We start from the raw sequence: 15,572 nt of genomic DNA, 5'->3' as shown, positions 1-15,572 counted from the left end.
AAGTTGGGGTCTATATATATTTCACCCAACCGATCATTTGTAGGTGTGGGAGTCCAAGCAACTTGCCAACACATGCTATAGACATTTCCAAGTGCTAAAACACCCAAGTTCTTAATATAGTCACTCGATGATTAGCGTAGGTGCTTTGCGAAGTGCTTAGGTTAGTTAGACCGCTTATGCGCTTGTTCTAGGTGAATCCTAGTTAGTTGAGTGAGTTTAGAAAAAACCATATAACCCCTCGTCTCTTGCGTGAGTCGTTGTAATATTGTACCGAGTGGGATGAGAGTCTTGTGAGACTGTGACAACCGAGTTTGTGTCACGGCCGCCACCGTTTACTAGAGGGAACGAGGCCCGCGGCGTTTCGGCCGGAAGCTCGATAGTGGAGACAGCGGGGAGCGTCCGAGAGGATCCGGAAGCGGAGCACCACTTGCATGTGGAGAAGGTCCATAGCTCTCTACGGGGTTACTCGTCTGTGGTGCTTGGCCCTTGTGTCGGCTACCCTTTGCATAGGGGTGTCAATGAGGATTAGTCGAGACCTTGCGCGGTTCCGGATACCTCGGTAAAAATATCATCATCGTCCACGAGAGTTTGCTTTCTCTATTTTCTCTTTAATCTTCCGCATTTACTCTCTCTATTTAAGTTGCAATCTTTACTAGTCTTAGTGTAAATTATATAGGATTGGAATTTAGGTTGCATAACTCCTTTTGCGGTAGATATAGCAACACATACACAAAATCTAGTTTGTACATTCTACTTAACTTATTTGCATAGATTTTGTTCTAGGGATTACTTTGTGGTATAGTTTATAAAAAAGTTTTAGAAGTCCTACTTCAACCCCCCCCCCTCTTAGGTATCATTGTTTCCTACATTAGCAAATCAAATTATGTTGCTAAACAAGCACCTAACCTCAATGGAGATGAAGAAGTCGCTCAAACCAAAAGCACATCAACCAACCAGCGATCTCATGTTTTGAAAAGTCCAAATCGGTTCAAAATTGTGTCGATGTCTATCAACAGCTCGAGATTCTCAGTTTGGAATGCGAAACTAATCCAAACAGACTCCAATTGAGCTGAAATTTTACACACACCTTAGAAAACAACTTTCCGAGGTCTCCACCAATTTTGAACTCAAATAGAATTATAAATCAATCGCAGATCCGAAAACACGGATTAGACCGAGGATTAGTTGTGGTCTTCTCAAACGGACTCAAAACGAGATCAACTCAGATGCAATGATCCAAAGAGCATACCTCACCTCCAAAAAATCCTCAATAACAACTGCAACTCAAGAACTCAATGGTTATTTCGCAACTCGGGAGAACGGGAGAAGGGAAGAGTCGAGAGCAAAATCAAATAAAAAATTGCAGCATATCAAAACTGAGCACAACATTTGAACCAACTCTGTGGATGGATCTGACCACCCTTCCTTCAAATGATGAGTTGAAGATTACAAAAACATATACGACAATTTCAAATCATCCGTGGATCTCAGGCTAAAACTGGGAAATGGAAACTACGATTTTCTAAACAAAAGACTAATGTGCTAGCCAAAGAGATGGTCATCCACAATAGGCCACCTATCTATTTATAGTGAGTTATTCCATTAGTCTAAACTATCCCTAAATACAAAGAGGTAATTATAGGTGTCCAGTGGGTCGTGCCGATTTAATCGGGTCGAGGCACGGCACGAATAAACATCGGGTCGTGTCGTACCTGTCCGTGTGCCAAAGTCAAAGCCAAAGCACAGCCCGACTAGTTTTAAATGGGTCGAGCCGGGCTATCATTTCATGTCATTCTACCGTGTTGGGCGGTCCAGGGCCCGCCTTGTAACAGAGCTCGAAAATAACTTGTTTTTTCTATTTTTGTTGCTTATTTTTCTCATTTTTGCAACAAAATTCGAAAATAGCTTGAAAGTGGGGGTCGAGTTGGTCATATTTATATATATAGTGGGCTAAATTAGGACAAGTAAGGCCAAGGCACAAACGGGTCATGTTGGGTCGTGGTCGGTTTGATGGTTTATCCGTGCCTAACATCGTGATAAATGGGCCGACAATAAATGGGTCATTGCTCGAGCCGCCTGATGGGCTTGTACCTAAGCCCAAGCATAGCCCAGCACGGTTACCACTGTGTCGTGCTCGTGCCGTGCCAAAATGGTTGTGCCTCGTGCCGGCCCATATAGCCCGGCACATCTGGTCACCTATAGAGGTCATCCACTTAACCAGGGGTAAAATGGACCAACTCATAGAATTTTGATCTGATGGCCACGTGCTCCATACGAAGTTGCTTCGTCTCGACACAACCTTAGTGATGACACCACATGTCGCCTTTGATTCCTGCCGGAACTGCATCACGGAGTTTTGAGGCCAAACTCGGTAAAACCCGCCATCTGTAGCACTGGGTGGTTTTGAGGCTCAACTACCAAACCGTCGCAAGTAGCACACCCCACGTCTTAGACACGTGTCCCGCTAGTCCTTGACCGCTGTGACGACATGGTCCGCTCTGCCACATCCTTGCGCTAGTGCGTGCCCTAGGTGTTAGCCACCACGGCTAGTCATCCGACTTCTCTGGTCCCTCGGTCAAGTCCTGGTGCTCGCACTTCACCGCTCCCGATCCATCGGCACGAACCAACATGACCTTCAACGTCGACCACCATCCATGTGCTCTACACCTCCACACCACAAGCCGACAGATATGATTGCACCACACATAATCTCATAATCTGGTTAGACCGTCGACTACACCAAAGTACTACCCATGTTGACAATCATCCATCATCAACCCGAATCACAAGGAACAAATCAACATTGTGTCCGCAGGTTTCCCATCTGATAGCGGTTATGGAGCAAGAGAGAACATATTCATACGTACCATAGGTGAATGATCTAATAAAATGTTTGTGGACACCAAAATTCGTCATATCCGTACCCTAATGGTATTTTTACCCATCAGATATCGGGTTTCCGGTATCCATAGGCATCTCTAGGCTTTAGTGACAAATTAATAGTGGCTAACATTACATAGGAGTAAATAACTTGATCCTCTACAAACAGATATATGCAGAGTTAATTAGCTGCGGCTGTAACGAAAGATTTAGAAACTTGATGGAAAGGTAAAGCTAGCTTTAATTTGGAGAATATATCTGTTTGTGGTAGTTAAGTTAGTTGGTGCGTGTGTAGCTAGATTGCTTGGCGACCCGGCCCACGCACGGAAGCTATAGTAGAGAACTGCGCGAGCGAGGAGAACAGAGAAAGAAAGAAGAGAAAATTTGCAGCGCTTTGCTTTGCGTGGAGTTTGGGGAAAAGAGGTAGCAGATTGCCCGGCCGGTGATCTAAGCTTCCTCCACAGCAACCACGTTGCTTGCATGCATCAACCTGCACCGGTTGCGTTGCCGTTCTATAGCTCGTTCGTTCATCCGCCTTCTCATCCAGCGAGCAAGGAATATACTTGTTCCATCTCTCTATATATCCATGCATGATATATATATATATACAGCATCGCATCGCATCTAATCGCATCGATCGGGCAGGCATTAATTGTACAGCTTTATTAGCTCCTGCTTCTGCTTCTGCTTCTGCTTCTTCTTAGCTGGAGACTAGAGAAAGAAGAAGACACAGTGATCATCGGCATAGATAGTAAGTAGAAGAAGAGCTAGCAGGAAGAAGCAGCAGCTAGCTAGCTGACCCAACGAAATGACGATGAGAGATGAGATCGTCTTCTTCGACGTGGAGACGACGGCTCCGTCGGCGGCCGGGCCCGGTCGGTGGTGGCTGCTGGAGTTCGGCGCCATCCTGGTGTGCCCCAGGAAGCTGGTGGAGGTAGGCAGCTACGACACCCTCATCCGCCCGGGCGACCTCTCCGCCGTCTCCAGGCGATTCACGGACGACGTGGAGGCGGCCATAATGGCGTCGGCGCCGCCCTTCAAGGACGTGGCCGACAAGATATTCGACATCCTGGACGGTGCGCCGTCGTCCTTGTTTAATTTGTTGTGTTGCATTGCATATGCATGCAGCAGCTGATCCATGATCTGCAATTAATTGCAGGCCGCGTTTGGGCTGGGCACAACATCCAGCGTTTCGACTGCCCCCGCATCCGCGAGGCCTTCGCCGACATCGGGCGCCCCGCCCCGGAGCCCGTCGGCGTCATCGACTCCCTCAACGTCCTGGCCGCACACTTCGGCCGCCGCGCCGGAGACCTCAAGATGGCCACCCTCGCGACCTACTTCGGCATCGGGAAGCAGAAGCACAGGGGCCTGGACGACGCGCGCATGAACCTCGAGGTGCTCAAGCACTGCGCCACCGTCCTGCTGCTGGAGTCCAGCCTGCCGGACGTCCTCTGCGCGCAGCAGTCTCGCCGAGCCGCGGTCACCAGGAGGACGTCGCAGGCGCAGACCATCAAGCCGCCACCTAAACATGCTGTGCACCACCACCTGCGGCCCGGCGGCGTCGTCATGTCGCAGACAAAGCTACCATTTACCGCTGTAACAGCTACACCTGCACCTGCGGCCGCCACCCCCTGCGGCAAGAGGAATAGCCTGGGCAAGGTGGTGGCGAGGGCCGTGACGGCGGCGACCACTGCCCCATTGAGTAGCAGTAGCAGCACAAGCACAAACACTAGGCGCCCCGTGACGGCGACCACGCCCTTCCACATGATCCTCAGGCACTCCAGGGCCATCCTCAGATGATGATCCATGTTTCATTCATTCATTCTTTCTTTGGATGATCCATGATCGGATTTCGTTCCATTCAATTCAATTGTACAGTTCCATCGATTTGAATCTTTATTACTCGGCCAGCTTTAGTTGTACAGTTTGGTGGTGCATAAGTAAAGGTAACATAGCACGTCATGGTTACTCTGAATAATTGCTTCAGATGCTATGTTCTCGACCGGTTGCAATTTGGACCCAGCACCAGCAGAGAGACAGGTGACAATAATTGAAGACGCATTTCAATTTACATCCAAATGCATGACGCTATTTACAGACGCCGACACATGGACCCACCCAACCTTACTACTACATTTTAGCAGACACATACAAACATCTAGCACTACATACGCCACCCTATTTACATCCGAGAGCTGTGCTCTGCTCCCTTGCACCAAAAGCCACCCACGGTCATCACAAGGGGCAACAACAAGCGCTCTTACTCGACTCCGACTCAAAGAAACTACCAGGTTTTTTAACCAAAGAAACTAGCAGGGGAAATGTACATGTTGCGGGGGTAGCAAAACAGGGTTAGGTAGGGTCAATGATCCGGATCATCAGGCAAAACAGTGAGGGGGCTCTTTGTTCCCGCAAGCAAAACCTTCGATCCTTACTTTCGGGCTGCTCGCCCCGCAAGACGACGGAGAACCTACTTCGACTCTTCCAGCTGTCATTTTCCCGGAAGAGCTTCCACCAAATAAAGGAGAAAAGGATGGTGTTTTCTTTCCAAACTGTGGGTCATTGATAACAGGGTTGTCAGTGCGTGCAGGAGGCGAGCCACAGAAAAAGCCCGCCTGGCTGCTTGAATCAGTATCCACATCAGGGTCATTCTGAAAGAGGAGCCAAGAGTCGGACATTAGATACCCACAAGAACAACAACCTACTTAAAAAAACCATCCATGTGTTGTGGCAGCAGCATACCTTGCTAAGGATGAGGTCAACGATATCAAAAGTGGGGTCTGCTCTATACAGTGGGAGTGCCCTGCAATCTCAGAACATTAACAGCATCAGCAACAAGGACCTGTCTTATACTGCTTGGCTAGACCAATTATCGAGCAATTTAGCGTTCACAGAAAAACCATTATGAAGTGAATCTGAGACGTGGCATGCAAAACACAATCTTATCAGCTAGCACATGTAACCGCACTCGACGTTTCTGTTTGCCTAATAAATCTGCGTGATGTCTGTCTATCAACAAATTTATTGAACAGCACGTGCGACACTAAGTAACGTATGTTGCCTTTTTTTGCCGCTACACACAAGTTGCTGATGGAAGCTTGTAAATGCCATGTGCAAAATCCTGCCCCCATAAGTATTTCTGTTTTGTCGCCACATGTAACAGTGTCTGCTATGTCCGTTAATGCTCAGCTTGCGGCCCTCCAAGCCTATGTGAGCGTGGGTCTCTTGAAACATGTGACGTTACATTGCATGAAAAAGTCGGAGCAAAACAATAATAGTATCTGCTGCCCTTACTTGGAGCATACGCAAGAGACGAACTACCGATTGGCCGTCCAGATCTACCGAGTACGCAGACATTCAAAATTATGCAAACCTAAGCCCTACCAGGTGGCGCTCAAAATATAGCAATGATGAAAGTAAGTACATATAAACATGCAACATGTGGCCTACCAGTTGGCGCTAACAATCTAGCAGTGATGAACGTAAGTACATACAAGCATGCAACATATAGCCTACCAGTTGGCGCTGAAAATCTAGCAAGTATGCAGGCAGCAGGCATACATGAATATGCAACCTATGAGGCAGCTTCAGCAATTTGTAATTCAACATTAGTACGGTGCATGTAAGTACGTGGTGGATAGAGGAGAGTGAAGAAAGAACTAACCCATTGAGCTTGGGGCTATTGAGAACCGGTAGGCGAGAAGGGCGGCGAGGCAGAGGGCAGATGATGTCTATCCGAGGCGCAAGCTGCACATCTGTCTGCCAAAACCTAGACCTTCGGTCAGGCATTGCTTCAGCCCTGGAAAGCTGGTGAGTGGCTCCGGCGCCGAGCCTTGTCATGTAGGGATCCATGCCCTCGACAGACGTGATTTGTTGCACAGCGGCTGGATTGGAGAACAAAATTTCAGAGATGAACAGAGGAAAGCACAAATGAGGTATCAACTCAATCAGACAGGACCAGTCGTTTGACAGGTCAGATTACAGAAATGAACATAGACTTGCACCAGCTTAGTTTACAGATCTATTAAACTTCCAGGGTGTGGCCCCAGAACAACAGGTCGTGAGCAACAAAATACATGTCTTCGTATTTTATAAAAGCAGAAGACCTAGCTACCTCTTACTGATCCTCGTTTGCACAACTCATCTAACTAGTATGCACAAGACATTTATGATAAATTCTGCAAACACAAACTTGATACCGGCTCCATATATCCGCACATGATGAGATTACAAGCTAAAAATAATTCATAACACAAGATCGTATAAGCAGACTCATCGGTGGTCGGTGGTCATGGAAGGGCCCAGTCGAGGACATGGGTGAACAGCCGATAATTTTTGCAAAAGAATCCCAAGTTAATATTAGTCATGACGCTAGATGTATACCGCACAGAATTGCGACTGGATCAGATCCGAATAGGAATAGGCAAATAGCTTAAGCTAGGGTTTGGGAGCTCGGTTTCGCACAACAGGAATGTAAGGGAACTAGGGTAGGCAAAGGAAGCGAAGAGAACAGAAGGGTACGCATACCTGGTGGCTGCTCGGCGCCGGCGAAGACCTGGGCACCTGGTGTAGAGCGGCGACGGTCGCCCAGGCAGGCGTCGCAATGAGAAAAAGAAAAGAGAAAAGGAAGAGAGGGAGGAGAAGAGAGAGAGAGAGGGGTGAAGAAGGTCTGAAGGGAAAGGGAGGGTAGAAGAAACGGAAGGCGGGTGCAGAGGTGAGAACCTGGGCCTGGGCTGCCGATTCGTGTTTGGGCCGCAAGTTCGTTTTGGGTATACACAAGCCATCGATCCCTTCGTTTCTGCTGTGTCGAGCACCAACACTACGACTAAGCTGTCTCCTAAATTTCATCACCTAAATTAATATTTCTTATCAGCACACTCTAAAAGATTATGTCTTCTATATCTTTTCAGTGTCCTATCCCTAAATTTGATTCTTTATATCTACAGTGTTGACAGAATACATAAAGTACCATATTTATTCAATGTTTTTCATATATTTCAAATTGGTTCTAATGTATGACATTAAAATGATGAAATTAATAATTTTTCAATACTACAAGTTTTTGAACGAATACATATTATGCTGAAAAATGCTGAAAAATACCCACGTAAACTGTCCACCAAAAAAATCAAGATTTTTTATTGATTGTCTCCGCTCTCCGTATAATATTTTTTTGATTTGGCTAACTGATGTTATTGTTTACTTCATGCAATATGTCTTGGTACAACACGACCAATAAAGTGAGCGATTAGAAGAGAGATCACAACGACTGACTGAACGAACAGAAATTATAAAATGATATAATTCCACCATACGTAGACCAAATATGACAAAGTTTGTAAGCTCAAGTTTCTAAAATAAATCACATGAACTCAAACTTATAAAAAAGATAGATCAAAATATGGAGTGATTGCTAAAGTGAGACACCAATAAAAATTGAATGTGCTCCATATAAATTATGCTACTTCGTAGCAATTACTAACGTTTAAAACCAACAAATAACCTTTCATTTTACTGTTAGTGTGACAAATCATTGTTGCTCCATCCAATTCAGCAACTTCAAACACCATGGAGTCCATTACGTCAATGTAGTCTCAGAAACGACCTAATGCTTGCAAGAGCCAAGAACGTCGTGCCGTGCTTGGGCTGTAGCCTCGGCTCGTAGTGCTGGCTCGGTCCGACACGATTATATTTTTTATTTTACAAAAAATGTATATACGTATATACAATTTATTTTAATATTAAAAACATTTGAGTATGATGTTTTACTGGTTAGACAGCTTCACCCAGTGTCTCTCGCCCTTCTTCCATTAGGGCATGGGTTCAACCTCACCTCTTGCACCAATTTTTAACATTTTACGCTGATTTAATCAAATGGGCCGACGAGTTGGCCTGGCATAGTCAGTAGACCGACATGACGTGCTTGAGCCAGAGTTGTGGCCCGCGGGCGTCTACGTTGATTTAATCAAATGGCCTGCGGGCGTTTACGCTGATTTTACCCTTGTTTGTTTATTTGAGGTGAGTAAAGAAGGATGGCATATACTATTATTTTATTTACATAACCATGGGTAGTGGGTCTTTAACCAAAAAAATCTCAAATAAGCTACTCTTGAGGAGATTATGAGATTGTCATAATCTGGGCTTTAGATTATATAATCTGAACCTATAATCTAGGTGTTTGTTTACCTGATAGATGATTTGCGCTGGATTATATAATCTGGAGAGATTATAATCCGAAACAAACAAGGTCATAATCTCTAGTGTTATATCTATCTCTACTATATTAAAACTCCAGTTTCAACGGTCTTTTCACGTCATCTTTTTACAAATACCCCTCACATCTATTTCAAATTAACCTGTTGCACGCTCGTCCCCTCTACGCAACCAACATCCACGTCCCAAACCACTCCTCTACATATAGATGGTCAAACGGCGGCCCAGCATGGGTCCACTAGGCTCGACGCCCATGGGCTGCAGCTCCAGCCCAGGCACGACACACTAGTATGTTGACCGTGTCGGGCCGACCCGTTAGCCCGTCGAGTCATTTGGTTAAATCAGCGTAAACTGTTAAAAAACAGTGCATGAGGTGGGGTTCGAACCCATGCCCTGATGAAAGGACATAAGACATTGAGTGAAGCATTCTAACCAATAGAACATCATGCTCCGATGTTTTAATATTGAATATAAATCATACATATGCATAAACAATTTTTGTAAAATAAAATATATAATTGTACTGGGTCGGGCCAGCACTACGGGCCGAGGCTACGGACCAAGCACGACACGACGCTCGTGTCGGGCTGGCCCAGGCACTATTAAATGAGTCGTGCCTCGGGCCGGCCTGCCAAACACGGCTCATTTGACCATCTATTCCTCCGCACGATAATGACGGTCCTCGTCTCAGTTACCGCTACCTCATTTGTCATCCTGCTTCTTTTCTCTCTCCCCTCATGACTCCGCCTCCGCGCCACCTCATTCTCGGCAGAGGGCATGGGAACAGGCGCCTCTTCCCCGTATTCGTCCGACACCAGTCCCGACACCGACACGCGCAGTGGCTATTGCACGTCCACGAGGACGATTCACAACATGTGTGCACCATCATTTTCGTCGTTGTTGGACGCCCCGTTCGTCTTCTCGGCCTTCGCCCTATTCTTCCTCCCCAACCTACTGCCCCCGCCCACGGTCACAGCTGCGAGCCGATCGACGCTCGTCGACGCGGGTACGGTGCGAGTCAGTCTTGCTCCTAGCCTTTCTCCGTGCGTGCCGCCGAGGAGGACACAATGGCGCCTGCCACGCTTAGGTTATCTTGGCGATGAGGAGCCCAAGTCTGAGATATTGGACATCCAAGGCTCGTAGCGCAGCAGCAATCGACATATTGCTACGGAGTGGGTGGTGGTGTTGTGTTGCCTCGGTGGGTCCAGGGTTGGGAAGGCACTCGCATTCTCTCGCCTTTCTCGGACTGACACCTGGTGCGTGTGCCTCACGGTTTGGAGCTGCTCCGGCTGGGCTTCTTTCTCCGCTTGCGTGCTCTCTCCTTATATGTATCTAGCGATATACTACCTATGTCGCCTCCAGATGCTCAGGTCTTCATCGTGTCCTTCTCCAGCAACGAATATGTATGTCTGCCTCTTCCCTTCCCTTCCTACTCTACGAAACCTTAGAAGTGGGGGAGGCGAGGGATGAGGTCCCTGATTTTCTACCTATGGTACTCGTTCGATGGCTCGGCATCGCCTGTCTACATGGCCTTTCCCTTACCAAGATGTCGACTCGATATGCTTCTACCACTTCTATGTACTTATCACCCATCCTTCTATCATTGCAAAAATTATTGTGTTGTTCCTATGTTGTTTTGGGTGTTAGTTTTTTGTTATGCTAAGGACTGAACATAATTTGGGTGTGTTAATGCTTTATTTGTCGGCGTTTCGAAACCCGGGGGTCCCTGGACCGACGAGTAAATTGTCGTCGCGTGCCCCAGCCCAGATGGGTCGGCGCGAGACGGAGCGCGAAGGGGGGAGGAAGCCAGAGGGAGGGAGGCGTGAGAGGTGGAATCCCGCGGCCTTCGTGTTTGTCCCGCGCCCAGGTCGGGTGCGCTTGCAGTAGGGGGTTACAAGCGTCCACGCGGGAGGGAGCGAGTGGCCTAACGCGAGCGCCGTCCTGTCCTTCCCCGCGCGGCCAACCTTCTGTAAGAGGGCCCTGGTCCTTCCTTTTATAGGCGCAAGGAGAGGATCCAGGTGTACAATGGGGGGTGTAGCAGTGTGCTAACGTGTCTAGCGGAGGAGAGCTAGCGCCCTAAGTACATGCCATCGTGGCAGCGGGAGAGGTTTTGGCACCCGGTTCGTGTGGTGTCGTGGCCGTCGGAGGAGCGCCGGAGCCTGGCGGAAGGACAGCTGTCGGGGCTGTTGAGTCCTTGCTGACGTCCTCTTGCTTCCGTAAGGGGGCTGAGAGCCGCCGTCGTCATAGAGCGTGTGGGGCGCCATCATTACTCGTATAGCGGAGCGAGCCAGATGGGACGCCGATCATGTTCCCCGTAGCCTGAGTCAGCTTGGGGCAGGGTAATGATGGCGCCTCCTGTTGACGTGGTCGGTCCGTGCCCTAGGTTGGGCGAGGTGGAGGCTCCTCCGAGGTCGAGGTCGAGTCTGTCTTCCAAGGTCGAGGTCGAGTCCGAGCCCCCGGGTCAGACGAGGCGGAGACCGTCGGCTGATGCCAGGGCTGAGTCCGAGCCCTGGGGTCGGGCGAAGCGAAGTTCGTCGTCCTTCGGGGCTGAGCCCGAGTCCGAGCCCTGGGGTCGGGCGAAGCGGAGTTCGTCGTCTTCCGGGGCTGAGCCCAAGTCCGAGCCCTGGGGTCGGGCGGAGCGGAGTTCGTCGTCTTCCGGGGCCGAGCCCGAGTCCGAGCCCTGGGGTCAGGCAGAGCGGAGTTCGCCGTCTTCCGGGGCTGAGCCCAAGTCCGAGCCCTGGGGTCGGGCGGAGCGGAGTTCGCCGTCTTCCGGGGCTGAGCCCGAGTCCGAGCCTTGGGGTCGGGCGGAGCGGAGTTCCCTATGGCGCTTGAGGCCGGACTTGGCTGCTGTCAGCCTCACTCTATCGAGTGGCACAGCAGTCGGAGCGGCGCAGGCGGCGCTGTCCTCTTGTCAGACCGGTCAGTGGAGCGGCGAAGTGACTACGGTCACTTCGGCTCTGTCGACTAGAGGGCGTGCGTCAGGATAAAGGTGTCAGGCCACCTTTGCATTAAATGCCCCTGCAATTTGGTCAGTTGGCGTGGCGATTTGGCCAAGGTTGCTTCTTGGCGAAGACTGGGCCTCGGGCGAGCCGAAGGTATGCCCGTTGCTAGAGGGGGTCTTCGGGCGAGACGTAGATCCTCCGAGGTCGGCTGCCCTTGCCCGAGGCTGGGCTCGGGCGAGGCGTGATCGCGTCCCTCAAATGGATCGATCCTTGACTTAGTCGCACCCATCAGGCCTTTGCAGCTTTGTGCTAATGGGGGTTACCAGCTGAGATTTAGGAGTCTTGAGGGTACCCCTAATAATGGTCCCCGACAGTAGCCCCCGAGCCTCGAAGGGAGTGTTAATACTTGCTTGGAGGCTTTTGCCGCACTTTTTTGCAAGGGGACCAGCCTTTTTTGGTTGCACTTTGTTCCGGTGGGTGCGCGCGAGCGCACCCGCCGGGTGTAGCCCCCGAGGCCTCGGAGGAGTAGTTTGACTCCTTCGAGGTCTTAGTGCGTTTCACAACACTTCGGCTGGTCTGGTTGTTCCCTCATGCGAGCTGGCCGTAGCCTGGGTGCACGGTCGGGTCCCAAGTTCTGGGGCTGGTATGTTGATGCTGTCAACGGTTTGGCCGGAGCCGGGTTTGCGAGAGCAGCCACCGAGCCTCTGCACAGGGCGAGAGGACGGTCAAGGACAGACTCGACTTTTTTACATACGCCCCTGCGTCGCCTTTCCGCAAGGAGGAGGGGGGAAAGCGCCATGTTGCCCTCGGAGGGCGCCGAACATGGTGTCTTCGGTGAGCTGCTGGCGGGTAATCCGAGTGGACGCCCATGCCCCATTTGTTAGGGGTCGGCTAGAGGCCCGGAGGCACGCTCCAAAAGTACCTGCGGGTGATCTGCCGGACCCGGTCCCCTTTCGACGGGGTCCGAGGGCTCGATGCCTCCCTCTGATGGGATTCCGTTACAAGATCGTTCCCGCTGGTCTCGAAAATGTCCTAGGGTACCTCAGGAGCGTAGCCCGAGCCTCGGTTATGTATCGAACGTACCCAGGGTCATCCCTCGCTCTGTGTTTGAGGCGGCTGTGAACCCTTCGAGGGCCAGCCTACGAACCCCTGATTAGTAGTGGGCGCAGAGCCTGAGTGGCCTGAGTCGGCCGTTGAACCCTTCCGAGGGGCCGGCCTTCGAACCTCTGACCAGTAGTGGGCGCGGAACCCAAGCGCTCTGAGGCGGCCGTTGAACCCCTCCGAGGGGCCAGCCTTTGAACCTCTGATCAATAGGGAGGCTTGGGGCCTGTTTCCTTCACGGAGAAGGATCCTCTTCGGGGTATCCCCCTTTCCCGGTCCCTGTTGTAAGAGAGAGAAAGAGGAAAAGGAAAAGGATACGAAATCGAATGACGTGGTGTACCTTTTTTGACGCGGTCATTATGGCGAAGGCGAAGCGTCGCTTGCTTCTCCTGCCTGAGGCGCCGCCTATCCCACCGCGGAGTTAATGCGACGGGGCGAGTGGTTCGCGGGGCGCGCCGTCTTCACGCCGTGAGAGAGGGTTCTCTCGCTGCCCCTGGATGGGACGTAAGCTTGGCCGACGACGTGACCGTTGCTCCTGCCCGCCTGCCACCGCCATTACTGCCGGCCCATTTTTGGCTGTATTGACCGTCGCGCCTGGCTGGCACTGCTGGGTCATACGCAGGGTTGCCTCGAGTCGCGGTACTGGTTCCGCAGTCGAGGAGGTGTGGTAGTGGTGCGAGTGGTGGTGCAGTTGCTCGCACGTAGCAACCGGCGCGCCGGTTGCATGACGCGTGGGCCTGGGCCTCCATGCTGGGTGCGTTGGAAGTCAGAGGGGTGCGCCCACTTGGCGCGGTTGCATGCCGCCTGCATGGCTGCCCGCCCTTTCACCCGCTGGTCTGGGAGAAAGTGGAGGAATGCTCGTAACCGCTGGGCGGTTGCATGCACCGCGCGCGGCGGTTTGGCTTCTTCTGCCCTGGGCCAGTTTGCATGACGCGTGGGACCTAGCCCCCGCGCCGTAGGGGGAGGACCTTGGAGCGTGTTGGAGAAGACTCAGCCCACGACGGCTGGGGACGCAAGTAGGGAGAGTCGCCTTTAAAAGGAGGGTGACCTCCTTGAAAGGCGACCATGTCTTCGCGCTCCCTTATGCAGTGTGTCTTTCCACCTTTCGAGCCCCTGGATGGGGAACACCCGCAATCCTTCCGCCTTGTCGTTGGAGGAATGCAACTTCGTGGAAGTTGGTACCTTTCAGCCATCATTCGGCTTCAAGGATTTTCATCATGCAGCCCGGCTGCATCCCCTCGCCGGTGGTCACCCAAGACGGTGACCACCAGCCCCTGGATGGGGAGAAGCAAGCCAGGCTGCGGCCCCCGCCCCTCCCTTAGCTTCAGGGATGTTTATCATCCTTGTTGGGGCGGAGAGCGAGGCGAGCCGGGGCTCTACCTCCCGCACGGGTCGGCTGGCCACCTCCTCTTCCAGCTTCTGGTGGTGGAAACCATCCTCCAGCTCTGCGAAGGAGGCGTCCTCCAGCCATGCCGGGGAAGGCGAACTGTTGCTGCCCAGCTAGGATGCAACATTCTGTCCTCTTCCTCGCTTTCGTGGCGAGGATGGGGGCGAGGACCTGCCGGTGCGCTTTGGAGCGGCCCGCGTTCGCCGGTGCGGCGTTGGTGGAGAGGCGGACGCCGCCGTCGGTGCTGACGTGGTGGCAGCCGGGAGAAGCTTCCCCACCGTTGAGGCTGTCAGCGCCGCCTACGGGCCGGCCTCCGGCTCTTTGGCTTTGATGTCTGGTTCGCGTCCCTTGAGCGGGGACGCGAACGAGAGCCTTCCGGTGGCCGCGCCTGTCCCGGGGCCATAGCTGCTACTGCAGAGGTCGCTGGCGAGTCGCCCGGAACTTGTCGCCCTGCAGGCTCCCCCGGTGTGGAGGTTGTCCATACCCGCGGGGACGGAACCGGAGTTCCGTTTGTGATGGCACTTTGAGTGCCGGTGTCTTGTTCATAGTGGCTGTCGGGGCCTGAACATGTATGTATTTTCGGCGCGAAGCCGTGTTTTTTCCTCATTTTCGAGCATTAAGACTCGCCTGTTGGTTATCTGAACCGCTTCACCAAGCGTGAGTCGCCTCGTGCGAAGGTGACGAGTGAGGTATCCGTATCTCGGAGGCGTAGGAGTTCCTCGGCTCGGTCGGCCTTGCTGTCCGAGGCTTCTCTTGCTTAGTTAAAGGAACCCCTCGGCCACTCTTCGATGAGCCGAAGCCAGGGGTAGCGGTGTCAGCTCGAACAGAGGCAGAGTTGGCTTCGAAAAGAAGACTTGGTCGGCCGGAGCCTGGTCGGGTCGTCCGCTGGCGGGACCGACGCCAGAGTTGAGTTGCCGAGGCCACGGGTCGGGCTCATGTCTTCGGGGGACAGCCGGCCGAGGCCTCGGGGTGGCCGGCCGAGCCGTCTGCTCGAGCCGGATTCCTGGAGAAGACCCTGGCGGCAATGGCCTAAGCGTGGTGCTGATGTC

At 51.8% G+C, this 15,572-nt stretch overlaps 2 protein-coding genes across 2 annotated transcripts; one reads left to right on the top strand and one right to left on the bottom strand.

Annotated features, from left to right (window-relative positions):
* Positions 1-3,507: 3,507 nt before the first annotated feature.
* LOC100285546 (exonuclease) lies at positions 3,508-4,775 on the top strand. Its single transcript, NM_001158437.1, has 2 exons — positions 3,508-3,956; positions 4,040-4,775. The coding sequence occupies exons 1-2, from the start codon at positions 3,689-3,691 to the stop codon at positions 4,678-4,680; spliced, it is 909 nt and encodes a 302-aa protein (NP_001151909.1). The 5' UTR covers positions 3,508-3,688; the 3' UTR covers positions 4,681-4,775.
* Positions 4,776-4,882: 107 nt separating this feature from the next.
* LOC100277281 (uncharacterized) lies at positions 4,883-7,540 on the bottom strand. Its single transcript, NM_001150894.2, has 4 exons — positions 7,408-7,540; positions 6,545-6,764; positions 5,623-5,683; positions 4,883-5,531 (listed from the first exon to the last, which is right to left on the bottom strand). Exons 2-4 carry the CDS (start codon positions 6,730-6,732, stop codon positions 5,259-5,261), a joined length of 522 nt encoding a protein of 173 aa, NP_001144366.1. The 5' UTR covers positions 6,733-6,764; positions 7,408-7,540; the 3' UTR covers positions 4,883-5,258.
* Between the last annotated feature and the right edge of the window lie 8,032 nt (positions 7,541-15,572).

The sequence above is a fragment of the Zea mays genome, chromosome 8 (genome assembly GCF_902167145.1).
Source record: "Zea mays cultivar B73 chromosome 8, Zm-B73-REFERENCE-NAM-5.0, whole genome shotgun sequence".
Classification (NCBI taxonomy): domain Eukaryota; kingdom Viridiplantae; phylum Streptophyta; class Magnoliopsida; order Poales; family Poaceae; genus Zea; species Zea mays.
Note: the sequence above shows the minus strand (reverse complement) of the source record. Positions and strands in the feature narration are given on the sequence as shown.